General features: G+C 42.7%; 1 protein-coding gene across 3 annotated transcripts in view; it reads right to left on the bottom strand.

The window, feature by feature from the left end:
- TULP4 (TUB like protein 4) overlaps nt 1–25213 on the bottom strand; it is a 383734-nt gene that overhangs the window by 121606 nt on the left and 236915 nt on the right. For all 3 annotated transcript variants that reach the window (XM_088457433.1, XM_088457432.1, XM_088457431.1), the window contains one exon: nt 5655–5835. In XM_088457433.1, the coding sequence (XP_088313559.1) occupies nt 5655–5835 (181 nt within the window). The remainder of the gene's footprint in view (nt 1–5654; nt 5836–25213) is intronic.

Below are 25213 nucleotides of genomic sequence, written 5' to 3'. Positions count from 1 at the left end.
CCGGAAGACCACGGAAAACAACTGTGGTGGATGACAGAAGAATTATTTCCCTGGTAAAGAAAAACCCCTTCACAACAGTTGGCCAAATCAAGAACACTCACCAGGAGGTAGGTGTATATGTGTCAAAGTCAACATTCAAGAGAAGACTTCACAAGAGTGAATATAGAGGGTTCACCACAAGGTGTAAACCATTGGTGAGCCTCAAAAACAGGAAGACCAGATTAGAGTTTGCCAAACATCATCTAAAAAAGCCATTACAGTTCTAGAACAACATCCTATGGACAGATGAGACAAAGATCAACTTGTACCAGAGTGATGGGAAGAGAAGAGTATGGCGAAGGAAAGGAACTGCTCATGATCCAAAACATACCACCTCATCAGTGAAGCATGGTGGTGGTAGTGTCATGGTGTGGGCATGTATGGCTGCCAATGGAACTGGTTCCCTTGTATTTATTGATGATGTGACTGCTGACAAAAGCAGCAGAATGAATTCTGAAGTGTTTCGGGCAATATTATATGCTCATATTCAGTCAAATGCTTCAGAACTCATTGGACGACGCTTCACAGTACAGATGGACAATGACCCGAAGCATACTGCAAAAGCAACCAAAGAGTTTTTTACGGCTAAAAAGTGGAATGTAATGCAATGGCCAAGTCAATCCCCTGACCTGAATCCGAATGAGCAGTAGAGTCCTGGCAGAGCATCACCAGGGATGAAACCCAGTGTCTGGTGATGTCTATGCGTTCCAGACTTCAGGCTGTAATTGCCTGCAAAGGATTTGCAACAAAGTATTAAAAAGTGGAAGTTAGATTTAGGATTGTTTAGTTTGTGCCATTACTTTTGGCCCCTTAAAAAGTGGGAGGCACATATAGAAACCGTTGTAATTCCTACACCGTTCACCTGATTTGGATGTAATTACCCTCAAATTAAATCTGAAAGTCTGCAGTTAAAGCACATCTTGTTTGTTTCATTTCAAAGCCATTGTGGTGGTGAATAGAAGCCAAAATATGAAAATTCTGTCAATGCCCCAATCTTTATGCACCTGACTGTATATATATGTGTATGTATATATATGTGTATGTATATATATATATATATATATATATATATATATATATTTATACACACACAAATATATATATATATATATATATATACACACACACAGATATATAGAGAGAGAGATTTAAAGATAGATATCTTGGATAAAGGCATTCACTTATATAAGTTGCAAGTAATGATCAGCCAATCTGATTGTATGAGATCTGATTGTATGCTATTGTTCTTTATTCCAATAGGGTAACTTTGGTGACCGTGCAAAAATTATCACACCGTGCGGTTGTGAAATATCATTAATATAAAGTTCTTACTTTACATATACTTTAAGTGTATTTATAATTTTACATAACTGTATGTTTAGTCTTATTTTAATCGGCATTTAATATGTACTATTTTATAGATAAATACTGCATCTCTGCTGTAAATATAAATGTAATATTGATGTAATGTTCTAGATCCCTTTATTTTTAGTTAAGCAATGTAATGTGCCTCCCCTGAAACTCAATATTTCCCCTCACCCATGATACTGTAAGACAAAGGAAATCCATCATGGGATAGTCATTGGCAGGGCCCTCACCCTTTATGAAGATCTGGCTGTACACACAAAGTAGAAGGAACTGACTTATCAAACGTCGAGTATACACAGATCCCTGCCTGTACCCAATGATTTTATTCCCTAAGGACTATTTGAATGTGAACCTATAAAATGTACTGCAGTGACCGTTGGAAGTCAGTGCATTCAGAATTGAAGCCTTGTGTTGGCGCCAACCGCACATGCGCAGTGTAAGGGGCGGTCCTCTATTTATTTCTTAGATTGACAAATAAATATTTTGGACTTCGGAACTCCAAGTAAGCTGAGCGGACTTCACAATTATTTTACTTTAATAATAGAGAGAGAGAAAGAGAGAGAACATCAGCCACTTAATTCCAAATGCATGATTACATTAGTTGTCAATATGAGAACACATACTAGTGAGGTACATGAAAATATGGAGACATGAAGACTCACCCAAGGGTTAGAAATCAGAGCCCAGATTGATGGTAGGGTAGTCATCTTTATTTAGGGAGGGATTGTTTGAAAGTGAACCACACCCTTTCATGGATATACCATACCCAGTTGTTTCTGCAAATGCCTAATGCACCATAAAGCTTTGTATGTTCTCTGTTTGGTCCATCACCTATTTTCAGGAGTAGGTGGCTTTTTATTGAGGAAAGGGGGAGGACAAACATTAGGAGGACAGTTTAAACAGTAAAATTGCGCTTAAGTCCTTCTTAGTAGTCTTGGCATGAGCTAAAATGTGTCTTTTAAACTATATAACATAAAAATCAAAAGAGAGTGGAAAAAAATCTAAATGATTTAGTGCATAAGCAAAAGCCTGATCTATATAGAATCAAGGCTCCTGCATCTTTTACTAGCAACGGTTACAAAACAGAAATTTTCTTAGCAGCCACCTCTTTAGCCTCTGGATTTACAGTTTCAATATAAACTGCCAAAGATGCGGAAGCATTGAAAAGAGCTTAGTAAATTTACCCCCGGACTCTTTTTGAGCCTTTACCCCCACAAAATTGAACAGTTTGTCAGTGAAAGACAAAATTCTGCCTTTAGCTCAAAAGTAAGAATACCGAAACATAATAAAATAGTAATGAAAAATTAAATATTTAATTGATGGTCAAAATCTCTTAATGTACAGTTTTATTTTATATATTCAGTCACAAATAAGTCACTTATAGACAATATAGATTTAACCAATTACATTGTTTTTCAAAATATTATTATTTTAAACCAATCAATACAAAATAGCCAAAACAAAATTAAATAAAAGGGGGAATATTACGGAAAGGGGGGGGTGAAGGTTTTCCAGGTCTACAAAAGATAAAGCAATCAGTAAACGGAGCGGCGCACTATAGTAACAAGATTAAACCATTAAAACTTTATATTTGGCAGTCTTTAAATTCTTGCCAATAAAACCACGTGGCCATCCATAAAATTAGAAAAACGATCTGTTGCAGACAGAGAAATTTCTTCCATAATCATTATACATATCTAATTGAAGCAACCAATCTTTAACAGTTGGGGGTGATGCTGACCTCCATTTACCTGGTATGACTGCCTTAGCGGCAGTATTCATATGTCGTAAAAGTGATTTCTTATACTTGGAGATATTATATTCAAAATCCAAAACTCTGGTCCGTCAGGGACCCCTTTGCCAACAATATCCTTAGCAATTTGGATGAGCTGTTTCTAGAAAGAGGCCAATGAAGGGCAGAGCCACCAGATATGAAAAGGATATCAAGATAGACTCCAACATAAATTAGAAACACCTGGAACCCTTTTTTTTTTTTTAAATACTAGGACATTGAGACTATCTGGTAATAACCTTATAGCGTGTCTCAATAACTGATATACTCTGGGATGAAACATGAGAGTATTGGAAAGCCTTAAACCATTGTTGTTACATGAACTGCATATTCAGATCATTGTGCCAGACACTTGGAAATTTAGGTAGAGACACAAAAACACCATCTATAAGAATCTTATAAATGATAGAAATGGAGTGGCACAAAGGCTCCTTTTGGGAACATAGCGGTTCAAAGGGGGTCAAATCTCTAATCAAAACTCCATGTGTATTAATCTTCCTAACATAGGACATCAGTTGCATATAGGACCAGTACTCCGACTATTAATGTACAGTTTTATGCAAAATAATGTACTCCAGTTTGATATTAGGATACTAGAAGACACAGAGGAGTAAAAGTATAAAAGCATTTTGCCTTTGGCCTCATGTTTTTGACAGTGTTTGATTTCGCACAAAACTAGTAGCACTGGTAATTTAGTGTATCACATTATTTTAAAGAGTTATGAAAGGTTACCTCTAGTGCATTAATTACATGATATTTAATTTAGTGACATATCACACATTTTTCTATTATAGACCTCGTACAGGGGAACCACTGGTGGGATTGTAATACAGGTGGTTTGCTAATGCAATCATCTTTTAATAGGGTGTTCTACTGACTAATTTGCATATTGAGCAGTTGCAATTCGACGTGCAACATTTGATTATTGTATTTTTAAACAGAAGATTCAGATCTATATAGGGCCAATCACATTACCACATTAATTATAGCTATTATTTTTGTATATTTTATAATACTATTTTAGATTTTTGTCCAGAATAATTTAACACTTGTTGAAAAGCAAATTGCTACTTTGATTACCAACTAGTAGTCATATCTATTATGAGTAGACAGGATCTTGAAAGTTTTATATAATCAAGAATGTTTTAAATGGTTTAGTATGAATCCAGTTAACAATTGCGGGACATAGTATGGAATTTGCCTTTTTTTACATTATGGCTCTGATTCAGAGTTTAGAATAAATAATAATAATAAAAAGAGCAGTTTATGTGATCTGCGCGATACATTGTTCCGATCCAACGTGTGTATGCCGATGGCGGGTACCCGAGGGTTGTTCATTGCATTATCCCTGCTACTGTGCTGGACAGTAGATGGGACAATGCAATGAATGATGCCATGCTGCTAAATCCATTGCGGCGTTGTACTACATCATGTAGTGTGTACTGATGGCGCAATGTATCGTTACATTGTGTCATCCTGTCAGCTGGGTACACCATTGTGTAGTGTGTACCCATCTCAACTCTGAATCAGGCATCATATGACAATGATCATTGCTTCCTTAGTCCAAGGGTAGTTTTTAGCATTCATCTAATTTTAGGATTTACTAATGTTTCAGTAAATGCATCCCTTTTAGCTATGTATGCTGTTAGTGCTGCATATCAAATTCACAATTTGACTACTGTAAACTTTTAAAACTATACACTGTAAGGGGACATGATTTCATGAAAGGAATATAACTTATGTCAAGTGTCCAGACAACTTACAATAAGTTAACATTTATTTGTCCAGCACCTCCTTATGGTGAATTCTTCCATCAGTACAGCCTGGAGCTGACGCAATGTCTAAATGCCATGGACAAGATGAAAGATTGCACCTCATTGGACAGTCAAATGGAATCGGTCTGATCAATTGCAGCTGGTGTTTTTGCACTTTGCAAAGAGCATGAAGCCAAGTGCAAGAGAAAAGGCACAACTTCCAAAGAGCCACTTCTCACCAATGGCATTGTAAATGAGGGACCCTTGCCGAAAAGCTAGCCTGAGAAATAAAGGGGATTGTGAAGAGTAGAAAACTCTTTAAAAAGCTATCACTTTTATATTAGTGTTGACAAAACTATGCTCAGTTTAAGGTTCAAAGAATAATAATACTCTTAAATCCTGAGTTTTTCCAGTACCAGATAAAAGGAATGAAAATGTACTTGAAGATTTATCAGAGCTTTGTAAAACAAGCTTACAATCTAATATGTCATTGGACTTCTAAAACAGACTATACTGGATATGAATGGTCATCATGACTTGTACACATACATATAATGACATAGTGTGCAATTTTGGGTAAACAAGATTAAACTGAAAGTTCAAGGGAGCAAGACTAACGGGCAATGTTACAGATATACTCTCTTGATTTTCTGTATAAAAATACAAAGTAATACTTAAGTTTGTTTAGTTACAGTTATTACCTTGTGGTGGAGAATAGTCATCGGAGTCAGTGTCACTCTCACTACTATCTTCTACCAGGAAGCTGGGATAATTCCAGGACATGCTCACAATGCCATCCATCTCATGTAAGAGAACATGCGCCAACATCCTGCCATGGCAGTCCATAACGATAACCTGACCATCTGCAGTGCCAAACAAGACCTACCAAATAAAATAGAAACACACAAGTGAAGTCTGACATCAGTTTCCAATATCGTGTATACAGTAATAATTAGACATTGGGAACTCCCTTATGCATTCTACAAAGGCAAAATGGCAAATCAGCCAAGGAATCCTGTGGCACAGTTCCATAAAATTCCTTATTTCTGAGATGAGTAGTGTTTTAGTATTACATTTATTCAATCAGTTGCTCAAAAGTAAACTGTGTCTTCTGTATATTAAGTAGAAATTATGTTGCTGAGATGTGTTACACACTTCGGGCCTGATTCAACTTGGATCGTAGTTGCTAATATGCGTGCAATCGGCCAATTGTTGCGTTCTGCGCATGCATCACAGTGCGCATACACGATCCGGTCACTGTGATTGGGAATGTGATCTCAGTGACTATGCAGTCCCATCGCAGAGTGACTGACAGGAAGTGCCGTTTGTGGGTGGTGACAGAAGGGTGGTTGGAGAAACGCAGGCGTGTCAGTGCGTTTGAACGCCTTTGCAGGGGCATGCATAAATTAGCCACTGCGATGCCCTAAGCAGCCGGAGCCGAAGTTAGAAATTTCAGAGCAAGGTCAGAGCTTATGCAAGTGTGCGTGAGGCTGCGATGGTACTCGATTGTACTGATGGTTTTGCAGTCTCGCTATACATTATGGATGTGTGTAAGGTAAAGTGGGCGTCCTTATGTAGTGCTGCGGCAGCATAGCGATCACAATGAATTAGCATACTATCGCAGTTGAACCTCGTGCATAATCACTATTGCAATCGCAGTTGCGATCGGTAGTGAATCAGGCCCTGTATATATATATATATATATAACGACAGGCTCAATCCACGGCACTCGACCATCTGGGGTGCCCTTGGTATGTGACCACACCATCTACATATGTACATATGTACATATATATATATATATATATATATATATATATATATACGTACATACATACACACACACAAAATGTAGTCCAAAAGGTCGACAATGACAACATTCGTAAAGGGCGACAGTTATGATGTTGACGTTGTTAAAATGTCGTCAGGCAACGTGTGAAATGCTTCATTGTCACAATGTCCATATTAGGCTTAGGCTGTGGGTGGGAGGGTTACATGGGGGGATGAAGTTAGGTTAGGCACTAGTGGGAGGGTTAGGGATTAGAGGAGAAATAAACACCCAGTTTAGGCCTCTGATCCTCAGGTGTTCGGAAGTCACAGTCACATGACCACTCGGACCCAGCTGGAGCTGCTGCAGCCGTTGGGAGCAGATAAACCACCGTTGGGCCACGAGGGACAATACAGATGAGTCCACATACATCTATTTTCCGTGCGATACAAGTAACGTTACACATAACGCATAAGTGCAGTGTGACTCGGTAGCGCAGAACATCTTTTCATGCGACTTTTTACCTTCAAACTCATCTGCACAAGCAGCTTTTGTTGATTAAAATGATACGCGGCATGCCTATATTCTGTGTGCAATTGCGGGTGTATCTTCATGCGAAATACTACGTTATAGTGTCAGCGACTGCATACAGGTTCAGCGTAACGGTAGCCCTTGACACAGGTGCAAACTTTTATATGGGAAAACACAAACATATACCAATGTAAAAGATGGCACTTTGAAAATCAACGTGCAAAACGTTTATTGAACGGAATATATAAATATAAACATTCCTTGGAGATAGAATGAAAAGGGGAGTTGAGGAAGCAGATTTGGAGGTGGCAGATAGGAAGTGAAGCAAATGTGGATATTATGATTATATACTATTACAGATTTAAATGCATTTTCTTTAATAAGGCCAGGCAAAGTTCACCACTTTTAAATGAGAACAGGGAGTGGGAAGAGCAATCACAAGTCGCTCTAGATTCTTGATTACCGCTTCTGATTGGTACACCCAGAAGCTCTTGCTATTGACAGGAGTAGCCTAACTTTAAAGTTCTGCAAAACATGGCAAAACAGATCAGAAGCAGACTAGACAAATATTCTGGTAAGGAACAAGAAACAAGAACAGAAAGAACTACCAGAATTGTGTAAAGGGGCCTATCCATTAGCAGATAAATTGAACGATATATTGTTCAATCGTTCAATTTATCTGCTATGGATAGGCCCTGAACGATGACAGATGCACACTCCCGCAGCCGATAAATTGAATCTTTCATCTCTCCAACACGTTGGTCAATTATCGCATATATCGCTGCCAGATATTAGAAATATCTGGTAGTTTATATGCGGTAAACGACGAAAGATATTAGCAGCAGCTACAGAGCACGGCAGAGAAAAAAATCCACTCCCTGAATAATGCATGCGATATCGTTCATCGTTTGCCAAAATCTGTCATGTACAGATATCGTTCAGCACAGCCACCGAAATTTCAAGGGATATCTTTTGTCTTTCATCGCTCAGAAAAACATCTGCTAATTGATAGGCCCCTTCAGGGAGTAAGCATATATTGTAAAGCAATAAAATCAGGATTAAGCAAATTCATGTCTTCATATAAAGAAGACTTTAAGTGACCCAGAACAGGATTTTACTACTTGTTTTGTTTGTATATGTTACACTTATACAACAATATGAACAATACTGAAAAAAAAGCATTAATCTGAATACAGGGGACATTACTTTTAAAACTAAATTTCTAACTGTTGATATGCAAAGGCTGAACATTGGAAAAATCACAAATCACTAATCAGGGCAGAAAAGTGTAAGAATGGGTCATATTTTAGGGATAATGCAAAGTTAAATGGAAACACATTTTGACCCACCCCCCATTGTTTAAATTGCTTGTTTTCTACTGTGAAAGTGCACCAAAAAATTGTAAATATCCATGTCTATGGTGACTAGGAGTCATTCTCTTCTCACTCTAAATTCTGCTACTTACGAAATGCTTAGTTTTTTTACTTTATGGACAAGTTTAATACACCAAATAGACAGTTTTTAAAACTTTATCACTTCAGAACTTTAAGAAAGGAAAAAAACAGAAAGAAAAACACAGATTGTTCAATCCAAAAGAAAAGAAGATAATCTAGTTGGGCTACAGATGTGTCCACATACACCTAGCCTCAATACGCCATGTGGCGCAAGTGAGCTGCCAGGTCACAATCGGATGCGAAAAACTGCTTCAGGAGACTGCACTGATTAATTTGATATGCAACAATTGTATATCTGTGTGTGTCAAAGTCTGTATACAAAGCACAATGGAACTTGGCATGTAAAACAGTTGCGGCCACTGTACTGTAGCACTTCGTATACAGATTCAGACTCAGTCGCACATCACAAATTAATCAGTGCAGTCTTGTTGCATTTGATTACCAATAAGATGCATGTTTGGGCGAAAAAGACCCTCGGTGCAAGCAGAGTTGCACGGGACCGCACCAAGAAGGGCTGTTTGGAATGACTACAGTTATAGTGTATGAGGACACATTTGTACAACTAATTATAAAAATCAGAAAATAAAGACTTCATTTACACATTTACATTTAATATAGTGGTGAAAGAGGCTTTTTTTTTAGTTACCTTTTGTATTTCAAAATTCTTTATTTTAGCATTTAATATATCTAATACACACTTTAAGACCTTTTTACAACTTGCCTACAATGTACACCCTTCACCAACTTTAAATCCTTCGGCTACTCTACCAAAGGACTTGTGTCTGCACTCCATACAGAACTTTAATTATCTGGCATCACCATCCAGTGATCCCCATGAACAAGCTTGGGAGAAGGATCTGTGAGCGAGTGTAGACAACAGGGACTGGGAAGAAATCAGACAAAACACTGCACCTTTCAACCTAAAAGAAAAAGTTTACAAACTCTAATACAGATGGATTTGGTCCCCTCCAAATGCATACATTTTCACCAAACTCCTCATCTAGCTGTTGTAGAGCAGGGTAAGCAACCTGCTACACTTCGTTGTGACTCGGTAGCGCAGAACGTCTTTTCGTGCGACTTTTTACCTTCAAACTCATCTGCACAAGCAGCTTTTGTTGATTAAAATGATACGCAGCATGCCTATATTCTGTGTGCAATTGCGGGTGTATCTTCATGCGAAATACTAGGTTGTAGTGTCAGCGACTGCATACAGGTTCGGTGTAATGGTAGCCCTTGACACAGGTGCTTTATTGGGTGGCTCTCTGACCTTCAAAGGCCTGCATATTACTGTTAATCTAAGTATCAAGTTAAATTAATACTTTTAATCAATGAAAGAGACAACTCTCTGTAATGACATATCAGCAGGGCTTTTAAACAAGCATTATAAATCTGACAACAAAAGGAGGAAGGAACTGGTGGCTACAAGTGAAGGCTTGAAGGGCCGCCTGTAGCCCATCACTGTTGTAGAGAAGGGGTATTCAACATGCACTCTTTCAGATGCTGTAGTGCTACACATCCTAGCATGCCCTGCCACAATTTTAGCATTCCCTAATAGAAAAACTGTAGCAGGGAATGGTGGGATGTATAGTTCCACAGAAGTTGGAGGGCCGCATATTGAATAAACTTGTTGTAGAGACTGTTCTGCTGATGGGTGTCAGGTGCATCTGGCTGCAAACAGGGCCGCCAAGAGCCAAGGCGGGCCTCGGTAATAGGGGGTGTGGCCTAATCTCGGGAGGCGTGGCCATGCCCCCTTGCCGCTCTGAGGCCCCTCAGCCCGGCGCAAAGCCAGGGGGGGCGCGATCAGTGTGATTGCTCCCCCACACAGGCATAGGAGACTGCTGTGGCTGCTGCTCGGAAGCCCGGGCCCGGGTAATCTGTACCCGCTCCCCCCCCTTTCGGCGCCCCTGGCTGCAAAATGTCTTCATTGATGTTAGAATTTAAACGCTTTTCCTACACTCTCCTGAATTAGAGAACACATTCTCTCCAAGGTTTCTCCTCCTACATGTGAACATTGCATCCAGTACTGAATAACAAAAAAAAATTATCTGAAATATTGTATTGACAGCTACTTGCCAAATTGCAGCAGATTGGCAACAATTTTTCCCTTCCCTCCATGCAACCAGTTAGTAAATTATTCTGGTGCATCTATAAATGGAGGTGATCACAAGTATACTCCATAATTCTTCAAGATCCTTTATTAAAGTATGAAAAGCATAGGTCACACACTTTAATGTTCACACACAGGGTGGTCTTTCTGTCTCCCCTTTCCTTCCACCCTCACCTACTCTGTGGTCTGCCATGCCACCTTTCTTCTTTCCTCTCACTAGTAAAAACAATATTCTCTGGCACAAAATGTCTTCACTATTAAATGCTCATCACTTTTTTGCTAGTTTCTGTACTATAAGAGACATTTTAAATTCTCTTTTGCTAACAAAGTTTATTTCAGTTCTTCTAATATAACCTGATACTGTTTGTTCCCTGATGTTCACTCCAAAACAACCCCCCCCCCAAAACATTGTGACCTAAATATGACTCACTACGAATAATCACCAGCCAATGATAAGTAGCCAGCATGAGAAAATGCCTGTGACTGATAGTGAGAAAAGGTTTTTTGTTTTTTTTAAATGAGAATATTTTCAGTTATTTGGAATATGACAGATCAAAAAAAGAGGAAGATAAAATTTCATAAAATAAGTTGTTCAAAGGTTTTATTGCCTTAAATCTATTTAAAAATTGTGTGTTTGTTTCTTCGGTATGAGTAGGGACATGGAAGAACAGAACTGTAAAATTCTCGCTTTGTGACGGCCATCCACAGAGCCTCTGCACTGAACCTTAAAGAAAACTACAGGTCCACTGGTATGCCAAATAAGGTATGTCCTTTGTAATGCCAGATCTATAAAAAAACAAGATTGCTACAATTGTTGACCATATTGAGTCTTCAGATCTAGAATGAGACCTTGCTAAACGAAAATTAAGTCTATTTTGGAAGCCACAGTCCCAATAAATTACTCTGTCATCCACAACTCAAGACTGAACCACAGGGGAGGTGGAGTGGCCAACTGCTAAAAAAAACAAAAAAACAAAAACGACTTCAAACTTAGGGTCCACTGAACAGAAATTACTTGCTCATTTGAGTCCAGAGTTCTACAAGATTAAGTTTCAGAGTACTTCTCTACTTCTCATTTACCATCTCCCTGGAGATGGAAAGATATTTCTAGAAGCAATTGCAGCCACTGTTGATAGCCTAGTTCTGGAGCATCAACAATGGCTCATCCTTGGGAATTTCAATACATATGTTGATGATAAGCCTTGGCCAAGACATGCTGTACACAAGTTATTCCTTCTGCTACACATACAAGTGGTCACACTCTTGACCTTGTCTTCCTAAAAATAAACTCTTATGTCATCAGTCCAGCACTCAATTTGGTTCTCCATCACAATTCCTCCAAATAGAACTTGCCCAAGCAGTTAAATCGTCCAAGAAGGGGTATGACACCCCAGGCTCTTGCAGCCAATCTGGATCTCTCTGCGGTATTGGGCACCTGTGAAGATCCTTGTTTCCTTGTCCATTACTATAATAGGTGGCGTCTGCAATGGATATTATCGCTCTTGTGCTTCTACGACACCATATACCACACTGCCAAGCTCATTGGTTTTATAACAGTGTTAGTGAGCTCAAAAAAGGTGGCCGTTTGGAGGAAGACTAACCTGGTAGAGGATAAGTTAAAACTAATCGAGCATATTGAAGAATCAATCCACAATCACCCTCTCCCAGTCAAGATGCAATGAGTTTGCAATCTTTTTTGCAGATAAAGTAATCTCCATCCAGACTGGAATCCCAAATGTGCCATCAAAAGGGTGCCAGGTTTCCAAGCCTGCTAAGCCATCTATCTGCATGGACTAGCTTTGACCCAATGGATGTAAAAGATATTGCTGGAATTACCTGGATGTTGCGTCCCACCACCTGTGTTCTGGACCCTGTCTCAACCAAGCTTCCCATATGGTGTCTGGATATAATTGTCCCTGTATATGCATAACACAGGCATTTTTCCTGAAATACTAAATAGAGCAATTATAAAGGTGCATACACACGGTCAGATATGTCAGATGAACGACTGAACGATTTTTTACTGCATTAAAATGAATGGAAATCATCCAAAGCTGACTGCAAACACATCAGATATCGTTATCTGACAAACGGGAATGCCCATCCTTCATCGTTGCACACATTTCAGATTTTTCTTTCAGATATTAATGAATTTTTAAATCTTGGTCTTTCAGATCTGAAGAAAAATCTGACCGTCTGTATGCACCATTAGACCTCTTAAAAAAACTCATTCAGATCCCAACTGCATGACCAACCCAAGATCGGTATCAAACCTGGACTTTTCTAGGAAAGGTTATTGAGAAAGTGGCGGCAACTCAACTGGAAAACCTTCTGTCAATCCATGGTAATTATGAACGATTCCAGTCTGGATTCGGGAGAAAACATAGCACTGAAAGCACCCTGGGATGTGGATTTTTGATCTTCTGATGGCAAGAGACATTTGATACCATGGACCATTGGACTGTAATTGAGCGCCTGAAAAACTTTCTGTTGGCTGGATGGCACAGTTCTTACCTGGTTCAAATAATTTCTCACTGGCAGGTCATAGAGAGTTTATCCTGGATTAGACTCATTGTCACTACCATGCTGTGTTCCTATACGATCTCTCATGCTTTTTGCAGTATAAATACTACCACTGGGTAAACTAATCAGACAGCATGACCAGGTCTCAAATTACTATGCAGATGATACACAACTTTACCTGTCCTTTGCTCTGGGTACTAAGAACCCATTACAAAACCTGAATGGCTGTCTAGCTGAGCTCCAGGAGTGAATGAGTGCCAGTTGGCTGCGACTGCAGACCAATAAAACAGAGGTCATTATAGGAGCTCATCATCAAAGGACAAGACAGCAGCTTAACCAACCAACTGGACTTACACTTGGGGGTTCAGGATTACAAAATACTGAACAAGTGCAGAATCTTGGTGTTGTCCTGGATGGTGACTTGACACTTAAACAACAGGTATCAGCCTCAATCAAATCCTCATTATTTCATCTGAGGTACATAGCCACAATCAAGCACTAAATACCATTTGAAGACTACTTGCTATGCCCTCTACCTGGGTCTACCAGCAAATGGTTTGCACCACTTGCAGCAGGTACAAAATGCAGATGCCAGGCTGTTAGTAACCAGCCTTATTACAGCCACATACTGTAACACCCATTCTCTATTCCCTTCACTGGCTGCCTGTAAAATGGCGAATCTATTTCTAGATTGGCTTATTGACTTTCTAAGCCTTCCATAACCATAAAGCAGCTTCTGATTCCTTACTGCGATTTTCTGCAGATGAACAACTATTAGCAGTACCTAGAATCTCACTTACTTCATTTGGGGGTCAAGCTTTTAGCTTTGCGGCTCTGGCTCGCTTTCTTGCACAGTTCGAGGTGCCTCCACTCTAGAATCCTTCAAATACAGACTCAAAACTTACCTGTTTACTCAAGCATTTCACTACTGTCAGTGATCGCGCTGAGCAAAAAACAATTGTGGGTGCCAAGGACCCCTCACTTTAATAAATTGGGGTCCTAATCAACAGTTTTTTGGTCCAATCACATATTTTGGGGGGTGAGGGCAGACAGCAGTTGCAACAGTGCTGGGGGGGCAAGGAGGGGGCTAGAAATGTTGCACAATTAAATATGCTCAAATGTAATCAATCTAAATGATACTCAAACTGTAGTGCAGTGATTTTGGGTGTAGCAGGGTCATGCTTGCCAACGCTCCCTAATTGTCACGGAAACTCCCTGAAATATTAGCAATCTCTCTGACTCCCTGAAGAGTCCAGAAATCTCCCTGATTGCACCTTACCCCCATTACTGTACGTAGCTATTATATAATGGAGATATATACATTGAAATGGGATCATTAGTATAATTTCCCTGTATTGGTTATAAGGAACAGTGATCCCTATGGCTACATGCATTGTCTGAAAGGTATGTACCCTAAGCTATGTGCCATCTGGTTAGCTAGATTAGATATAGACTTATGCATACTATTTAGATGGCTATATAGATTAATCCATGCTCTATATAGATTCAGCATATACTATATAGATGGATATAGGTCAGTGGCATAACTAGGGCAGGGCGAGCGGGGTACGTGCCCTGGGATCAGCGGCGCAGGGGGGGTGTCGCCGGTCCCGGCCTGCCCTAGTTAGCCAGTGTAGCGCCAACCGCAGTGTGTGCGGTCAGCGCTACACATTTACACAGGATCGGCGCTAGGCTTCCAGCGCCGGTCCTGTGCTGCACAGCTGAGCCCCTTACCTCCCCGAGCGCTTGCCCAATAGCGCTAGGAGGAGGGTGGCAGGCGGGTGGGCTCAGGCTGTGCTAACACACACATCGCCGCCAGCACGGCAGTGATGTGTGTGTTATTCAGCAGCCAATGAGAGTCAGACAGACTCTCATTGACTGCTGCTGCACACACATCCTCCGCCAGCGCTGGTGGAGATGTGTGTGAATCAGCAGCCAATGAGAGTCAGATAGACTCTCATTGAGTGCTGCGCGCCCACTGCAAGAGCCGGGCTTCCATCCGGCTCCTGCAGTGGGTAATGGGAGAGACGTCATGAGGTCTCTCCCATAATGCATAGCGCGCCTGGTGGCCTGAGCAGGAGCGTGGATTCAGGTAAGTGTATTTTTTTTTTGTAACTTGTGTGTCTGCACTACAGGGGGGGCTACTACTGGGGACACTATCACTTGGGGGGGCTACTACTACTGGGGACACTATCACTTGGGGGGGCTACTACTACTGGGGACGCTATCACTTGGAGGGGCTACTACTACTACTGGGGACACCATCACTTGGGGAGGGGGGCTACTACTACTGGGGACACTATCACTTGGGGGGCTACTACTACTGGGGACACTATTACTGGGGGTCTGCTACTACTGGGGACACTATCACTTGGGGGGGCTGCTACTACTGGGGACACCATTACTGGGGGGGCTACTACTACTGGGGACACTATCACTTGGGGGGGCTGCTACTACTGGGGACACTATTACTGGGAGGGGCTGCTGTACTGGGGACACTTACTGGGAGGGGCTGCTACTACTGGGGACACTATTACTGGGGGGGCTACTACTACTGGGGACACTATTACTGAGGGGGCTGCTACTACTGGGGACACTATTACTGGGGGGACCTACTACTACTGGGGACACCAATACTGGTGGGGCTACTACTACTGGGGACACTATTACTGGGGGGAGCTATTACTACTGGGGACACTATTACTGGGTGGGAGCTACTACTGGGGGCACCATTTCTGGGGGGGGCTACTACTACTGGGGACACTATTACTGGGGGGGCTGCTACTACTGGGGACACTATTACTGGGAGGGGCTGCTACTACTGGGGACACTATTACTGGGGGGGCTACTACTACTGGGGGGAGCTACTACTGGGGGCACTGCATCAGGAGGGGGAACGTCTACAGGGAGTGGGACTACTACTGGTGGCACTATTTAAGGGGCTTACTACTAGGGGACCACTACTGGGGGCATTAAATAGGGAGGACCACTACAGGGGGCACTGTATAAGGGACAATGGATAGGGGGGGGATCACTGCCCCGGGCTTGCATAAGGGGGACCACTACTGGAGGCACTGAATAAGGGGAACTAATGAGGGGCTGCATAAGAGGGACCACAACTGGGGACACTTTGCATACTGGGGGTACTGTATAAGGGGCACTACTGGGGTTAAGGTGCATATGGAAAGTAATGTGATGATAAAGGGGTGTGTCATGTTGACACACCCCATTTTTAAGAGACCACGCCCATTTTTTTGCCACGCGCGCACATAGGGGGGGAGGGGGCTCCATTTTTGCATTTGCCCTGGGCTCCAAATACCCTAGTTACGCCACTGATATAGGTTGCATTCACTACTATATAGGTAAATGGTAGCTACAATGAATGGATATATATATATATATATAGATCGATAGAGATATATAATTTATATAACAAGAAAATGGTGTATGGCGCTATTCCCTTCAGTTCAGTACAGTTCAATCCTTTAAACACAACTGAGTTTACACTTTGGATAATGAAAATTATTCCAAACATGTCGCACTCCCCTAATTTATGGGGTGGCTGCTTTTCTCCAGTTCACTGTTTGTTCAGACAGTACCAGGTTAATTTCTGTAAAAAAGAGGGCCTCCTAGTGCAATACCATCAATAATTATTGATCCTGTCACCAGAAATGTCACCCAAATACAAGAGGTGTACCTCTTCTGGTGGTATAATTTAACCACTAATTCAACCACCTTAGGCAAAATTCTGTCTCTAGCACGTTTCCATGCACAAATGATGACAGCCGGAGATGTTTTATGGGCTTAATTCATCAAATTTCCCGCAGTATACAGGAAAAAATAGAGAACATATACCATAGCATAATAAAGTCAAAACAACATTTATTTCAAACTAAACAAGTAAATGCTTGTACTATATATAAATACAAATAGAGCTTATCTGTAGGAGAACTTGACCAAGTTCTCTATAGTCCCAGTATCAGAGGGATTACGGCATAAACCTCAACGCGTTTCGTCCTTATGCAATATGCTGGACTTCAGGAGGATATTGCATAAGGACGAAACGCGTTGAGGTTAATCCCTCTGATACTGGGACTATAGAGAACTTGGAAATTTGGTGAAATAACCCAGTAAAAAAATCTCCAGCTGTCATTTGTGAATGGAAACGTGCTAGTGACAGAATACCGTTTATTCCGGGAAGCACGGCCGCGATCCCGTGCCGGCAGGCAGTGACAGTGTGTGAGCCGGCCCGGAAGGTAATGAGAACTGGCCCGGCAGGTAATGTGAACTGGCCCGGCAGGGAGGAGGATGGGACCGGCCCAGCGGGAACCTTCCCGCTGTCCCGGTGGCCCAATCCGCCCCTGCTGCCATCAAAGACTGTAAGTGCCAAGTGCTCCCCAGTTACACTGGCACTTGGAACATACTGATAGAATAAAAAATGTAAACCTACTGCCAACATGGGACTCTGATGTCTTTTCTATACTGTTCTTACACATAGATTTAGAGGAGGGTTATCAGATTCCTGCCCATTTAACAAAGGTTAGCTGACTCACATATCTTGCATTTTTAACATTATCCTTGGGGATACCTGGACAACCAGGGTTAGGGGTTCTCCCCAGCACCTCAGAATTCACAGGAACTCGAATAAAACAACCCCCAGTGGTAACCCAATCCTCACTGGACTATAAGTGTTTAACACACGTTCTTTTTAAAATATATTCTCATTTTAAATATATTGTAGCGGAAACAGGGACCTGGTCACACTCATCAACCTAAAAACTTGGACAAATTATAATTATTTCTTCCTAATGAGATGGAAATGTAATTTATTTCAACCGGTGGTCTGTTGTTTAAATTAGAGGAAGTCTGTTTGCAGATTGTAAATTACGCTATATACATGTATGTGCAGTTTAAATAATGATGCTCATATGACATTAGACAATAGAAGACTTTCTTAATTGTACATATGTTCAAAACTTCATATATATGTTAATGATAGTTATTTTTTGTGCGTAGTGACCTGCATTCCTACATTTAGAGAGAACCTGTCATCAGATCATCTGATGTTAACGCCCTGCTTTACTATATAGTGCTTTCTGTTTCTGTAAGTAGTTGGAAAAACAAATACAGAGAAAAACAAAAAAAGGCAGCAGTTGAAGCAGTTCAGCTTACAGACAACCAAGGTAAGCGATTTTTTCCTAGGATCTGAAAGACAGTATCCCCTAATATCGAACTCTCTTTGGGTACACTGCTACAATTGGTCTATTTGGAGTTTTTTCATTCGAACTTTGTTATTCCCAGTGAAACCATAATTCCTATTAAAAAGTAGCGTGGTAATTACTGTGACATCTGTGTGCACTGAAGTTCTTAGGCATATTAATACATTCTTCAGACATAACATAGTAATTAGCTTGGTGTAGCTATCTGACTAGTATTTTTCTTTAACATCGAGATCGAAAGCTGCATGCAGAGGCAAGGCACTAGGTTCCTCAAATTTGCAGATGAATAAAGCCTTAAAACAACTCTGTACTCGGTGGGATGACGCTGATCGACACACCTTGCAATTTACCACTGCCTCGCCAAAATTTCTACCAATATAGACAGAAAACTATTATGAGTATGAAAGTAAGCAGCGCCCTCTTACCTCTTTGTTATCACCAAGTCTTGTCTTATTCTGCTTTGTTCACAATTTTAAAGCGCAAAGGAATATGCTAGTGCTATATAACTTAATAAATAAAATAAATAAGGTAGGTCAGAAAGCAGATGTAAAATGGAGCCATCTCTAACTGGCAGCCACATGCAATAGTTATGTGTCTCTGTCATTCTGCACTGTGGGTCTAACTGAATCCCCCGCAAGGCGTCCTCACCTGTGGACATCCTCCTGCATCTATGTGGCTGCAGCAGCAATAATAAATCTGCCTGTGAGTGCTGCCATCATCACTGTCAGAAAAACCTGCAATAGTCTTATCCTTGGTGCTAAAGGAGGGTCATAAATTGCTTTATCTTAGTAAACGCTGACCTCTAAATGGCTCTGAAACAGGCCCTGTATTAATATAGAACTTGTAGATTAAGAATACAGTTGTGAAGGGAAGTAATCTGCTTGTCAACTTTCACAATGTTGTGACTTACCTTTGTTAAATCTTTTTGTTTGAGGTTCATAGGGGGTATGTGGTTGGAGAGAACCAGTCAATGCTTTAGCTCCCAGAATGCACTGGTCCTCCTCCATATATACCCTGCCCCCAGCCACAGGCATTCAGTTTGTAAACAAGCCTAAATGGCAGGAGAAGTACAAATTACACTAGAACCACTCTCACGAAGATGGACAAGAAGGAACAGATCCCAACTGAGGCCAGGTGCATCAGGGTGGGTGCACTGTGGACCCTATGGACCTCGAAGAAAAAGTTAACAAAAGGAAAGTCTACCATAACTCTTATTTTCTTCTTCAGGTTCCATAGGGTCCACAGGAACTACCTTGGGGATGCCCTAAAGCAGTTCCCTTAAGGTTGGGGACGCTCCTGAGCCGAGAAGAGAACCCACCACCCAAAGTATCAAATGCATAAAATTTTATGAAAGTGTGGACAGGAGACCAGGTGACCGCCTTGCACAACTGTTCCACAGAAGCGCCATCTCTAAACGCCCACGATGGTCCCACAGACTGAGTCGAATGTGCCATCACCGTGTTAGGGACAGGGAAATCGCTTGTGAAAACCATATAACACAAAAAGCGCATCTGATTTCCTGATGGAGTTGATACGATCCACGTAGATACGATGGGCTCAAACCACATGCAGGAACGCTTCACCTGTAGAAAGGTCTGAAGACTGAAAGGCTGGGACAACAATTTCTTCATTCATATGAAAACGGGATACCACCTTTGGAAGGTAACCTGCTCGTGTACAGAGGACAGCTCTATTTTGATGAAAAATTAAATATGGGGAGTGACATGAAAGTGCTGCCAAATTAGAAACTCTATGATCTCTGTGAGGAGATAGCGAGGAGAAAAAGTGTCTTCGCTGTCAACCATTTGAGGTCCACTGTGCCCAAGGGCTGAAAGGGAGGAGCTTGCAGTGCCCTGAGAACCAAGGATAAATCCTGCGGTGCCACCGGAGGGACAAACGGAGGTTGAAGACACCCTGCAATAATGTTCTAACATCTGGCAGGGGAGCTATTTTGCGCTGGAACCAAACGGACAATGCAGAAACCTGAACTCTCAAGGTAGCCAGGTGAAGACCTAAGTCTAGTCCAGAAAAAGCAAGAACTCGATAGACACTGAAAATCTCACGATCTACTTTCTGTGAGAACATTATTGAAAAAAAGAATGCCAAATCCTGTAATAGATGCGGGCAGAGGAAGGCTTTCTTGCCCTGAGCATCGTCTGAATCACAAAAGTAGAAAAACCCTTGGCTTTTAAGACTGAAAACTCAAGAGCTACGACTTCAAAGCCAGACGAGGTAGGTCCGGACGTAGGCAGGGACCCAGCCCTAACAAGTCCGGCCGTAGAGGAAGTGGATTGTCTATGGATAGACTTGTCAGATCGGTGAACCAATGTCGCCTGGGCCAAGCTGGGGCTATTAGTATCACCCTGCCGCCTTCTTGCTTGAATTTTCTGAGGACCCTTGGTAGGAGGGAGCTTGGAGGAAACTGGCATGGCAACCTGAAATCCCCCCTCACCGTCAGAGCATCCACAAAGGTGGCTGAGGGGTCTCTTGTCCTGGACCCGTACCTGGAGACCTTGTGGTTGTGATGTGATGCCACAAAGTCTACGTCCAGTACTTCCCACTTGTCCACCAGGAGCTGAAAGACGTCCAGGTGGAGAGCCCATTCTCCGGCGTGTATGTCCTGATGACTTAGGAAATCCGCTTCCCAGTTGAGGACTCCTGGAATGAATATTGCAGAGATTGCTAGAAGATGGCATTCAGCCCAAACCAGAATGTTCGCCACTACCCTCATGGCTGCCGGACTTCGTGTGCCTCCCTGATGGTTGATGTAGGCCACTGTGGTCGAGTTGTCGGACTGAATCTAGGCCGGCCTGTCCTGAAGGAGGTCCTGTGCCAGAATGAGCACCTTGTGCACTGCACAAAGCTCCAAAATGTTTATGGGCAGGTGACCTTCCTGAGCCGTCCATCTTCCCTGAAAGGTGTGATGACCTGTCCCCGCACCCCATCCTCATAGACTTGCGTCCATGGTGAGGAGAACCCAATCTGGGATCCATAATGGGCAACCCTTGTTTAGATGGGCTGTCTGTAGCCACCATGAGAGGGAGAGATGAACCTCTGGCGAGATGAGGATCATTTGAGACCTTATCAGATGATACTGAGACAGAATCCATTGCTGCAGGGGCCTGGAGTGGAACTGGGAATATGTCGAAGGTGGATACCATGGACCCCAGGACCTGCATTGCGAACTGATACTCTTCGATTGCGGAACAGTATGCGCACCTGTAATTGTAGAGCAGAAATCCCTTTGTGCCAGACAATCCAGTAGTGCCCCAGATGTACCATCTGTTGAGTTGGAGAAAGAGAAGACTTTTTCCAATTGACTATCCAGCCGTGGTCTTATACACAGGCAATGGTCAACTGGAGATGACGTAACATCTCCGGAGACTGCACCAATATCAGGAGGTCATCCAAGTATGGCAGTATCCTGACTCTTTGTCATCTGAGATGAGCCGTCATGACTGCCATTATCTTGGTAAACACCCGAGGGGCAGACCAAAGGGCAGAGCCTGAAACTGGTAATGTTGCTGATGAACAGCAAACCTCAGAAACCTTTGGTTAGATAGGCACATGCATGTATACGCACCCTGTATGTCAAAGGAAACCATGAAATCCCCAGGCTCCATTGCCAGCATAATTGACCATAGGGTTACCACATGGAACTTGGGCATATGGCTAAACTTGTTGAGAGATTTCAGATTAAGAATAGGGCGATGAGACCCATTTGGCTTCTGAATCAAAAATTTGAATAACAACCCCTTCCCTGTTGGGCCAAAGGAGCGGGAATTATTACCCCTGAAACCAGTAGGGCACAAATAGCCTCTTAAAGGGCCAGCTCCTTGACCGGGTCTGATGGAGGAGTTGCACAAAAAAACTTCTGAGGGGGATGCCTCTGAAATGTGAGGGCATATCCTTGAGATATGAGCGCCTCGAAACCAAGAATCCATTGTTGTCTGATGCCAGGCATAGGAAAACTGGAGAAGTTGGCCTCCCACCCTGAGAGCCCCCAGGGGGAGGCCCACCCCGTCAGGCAGATGGTTTATTGTCCAGCTTGGAAGCTGGACGTCTGGCCGACCATGATTTCTAAGTCTGCAATCTGGCCTTCCAGTGGGAATTATCTTGTCTGGAAAAGGACTGTCCCTTTGCCCTTCCTTGCGAGTGAAAGGTCCGAAACGAAGACTGCCTTATATTTAGCGGTAGTCGCAGATGGTAATCCAGCAGATTTTGCTGCTGCCAAGGTAGCCACTATGTTATCCAAAAAAACAACATTTTTCCAGCAAAAAGCAGAGATTGAAGGGCTCTCTTAGATCCCGTATCTGCCTTCCAGGACCTTAACTAAAGAGTTCTGTTAGCCACTACTCAAGAAGTCAGAAGTCATGCATCAATAACTGATTCTTCCACTTTCTGATACCTAAAGACCGGAGTCTTAGATTTAGGCGGAACCTCCTCTTCCTCTATACTAAGGATGGATCTAACCGCTCTCACCAGAGAGGGGACATCCACAGAGGATCGGTGGACTTCCCCAGCCGAGAGAGACTTGGAAGAGGAACCAAGTGTATCATCATCTGATGTGTTAGAATCCCCAGGCTGCGCCTGATGGGATACTCTCATGCCTATGCTTAACAGTAACTGGTCTATTCGTTTGCACCACTTGCTGAGCAGCGGTAGATGGTTGAACCGTACTCTAATTTGAGTGAGCATAGGCTTCCATCCACAAAGGATGCATGGGGGGCATTATACATAGCAGGATGTAACTGCTGCGGGAACCCCATAGTGGGAGGCAGTAACCTGAGACCAAGAGGATGCCCAGGATGGCTCTTGTACAGGAGCTGGTGTACTAGATTGGTAAGGTAGCTGTCTCCTATAACAATCAGCACACAAACCATCCTGTATGAAATCCTGAGCCGACAGGCCCGCTGAACAGGATTTACATAACACCAGCACAGGAGCTTCAACCTCCTGATTATCCTTTATCTTTGACTTATAAAAGGTACAAGGTGGGGGACGTGGTCACAGCATCTATGGAGTAGCACACGCAGTTGTGAGCTCTCCAGTACTTTCATCCTGCATCATCTCCTGCTAGAGCACCCCGGGGTCACAGTGAACTGGGTAGCCGTCGGAGGTCCTGGAGCATCTGTCGCGCCGGCTTCGGGAGCATATTGCAGCCTCCGGAGCCCATAAGAAGCAGTCTCCTTGGCGGGTATAACAGCCGTGGCGGGTCACGTGGGACACCAGCGTGCTCCGTGTCTCCGCGCAGCACTATCACACACAGCCCTGCTTACCTCAGCCCTGTTCTCCTTACAGCTGGCTCTAGTAGTTAACCCTACCTCCTACTGGAAGCCCCTGGAAGCCCTTGCTGCTGCCCTGATCCCCTGCCTGGGTGCCTCTCTCTCCTGAGTGCTGGAAGAGCTGCTGTCCACCATTTTACTCCCTGGACTGTGCGCTGAATCTGTGACCTCCTTTGTTACAATAACTGCAGTGTTGGTGCTCCTGATATCTATTACTTTATATTGCTATACTGCATCACCTATTTAAATATGGGGAAAACTCATCATGCTGCTGCAGCAGTGAAGCTGGAGCATTGTTCTCGCTCATCAACGCTGCAGCCCCCACCCCGCGATGAACGGGATGTCGGATCTCCTCCTGCATCTCCTCTTGCCCATACTGTACCGGAGGACTCCTCTGCGGCCATTCTGCAGAGCGTACTGGATGCAGTCACGGCCAGTGAAAAAAGGCTCACTGATAAAATTGGCAAAGTGCAGTCTGACCTATCTATAATCCATCAACGAGTCCGGGAGAGAGTGGGAGAGGTGGAAACACGTACTTCTACGCTTGAGGATACAGTATCTCCGTTAAAAGAGAAAGTGGCTGCTTTGGATTCTCAGATGGCTGCGGTACACAAGATGATGTCGGATATGGAGGGGCGCCTTCGGCGTAATAACGTCAGATTTGTGGGACTACCGGAAAGAGAAAGGCTCGAGCCCTGAGGAATTTCTTGAAAAATGGCTGCTAGAAACATATGGCCAGGAGGCCTTCACTTCACACTTTGCAGTAGAGGGGGCTCACCATGTGCCGACCAGGCCGCTTCCTCCTGGAGCACCCCCGCGTACTTTTATTGCCAAATTCCTAAACCTTCAGGATCGGGATACTGTGATAAGGCTGTCTCGCACTAAAGGTCCTATGGAACGTAATGGCTCTTGGATTTCGGTGTTCCCTGACTTCTCCGTTGAGGTCCAGAAGGAGAGGGAACAGTTTCTTCCAGTAAAGCGTCGCCTGCGGGATCTCAATCTTCCATACGCCATGCTGTTCCCTTCTAAATTACGAGTGGTCGCGGATGGTGAAACTAAATTCTTTTTCACCCCGAGAGAGGCTGCTTTGTGGCTGGATCGCCGTGTCCCGGCCAGGAGGCCGTTAGTTAATGACTGAACATGGATCATAGCTCCTGATTTGCGTAGCACGTAACTATGCTATATATGTGTCTGCCAACATGATTAAATGTTCCTTTCTTTTCTAGGTCTTACTAATATTGATCTAACTATGTTATCTTAGATGGTATGTAAATTTGGCCACTGTATTCCCACATTTTTTTTTTCTCTGAGATTATGTATATGGTTATTTTAATTGCTGTGGGATAGAGCGGTTTGATATAATAACTATTTTC

The sequence above is a fragment of the Taudactylus pleione genome, unplaced genomic scaffold (assembly GCF_031769625.1).
Source record: "Taudactylus pleione unplaced genomic scaffold, aTauple2 ptg000760l, whole genome shotgun sequence".
Classification (NCBI taxonomy): Eukaryota; Metazoa; Chordata; class Amphibia; order Anura; family Myobatrachidae; genus Taudactylus; species Taudactylus pleione.
The sequence above is the reverse complement of the archived record's forward strand: the minus strand, read 5'-3'. Positions and strand labels throughout refer to the sequence as shown.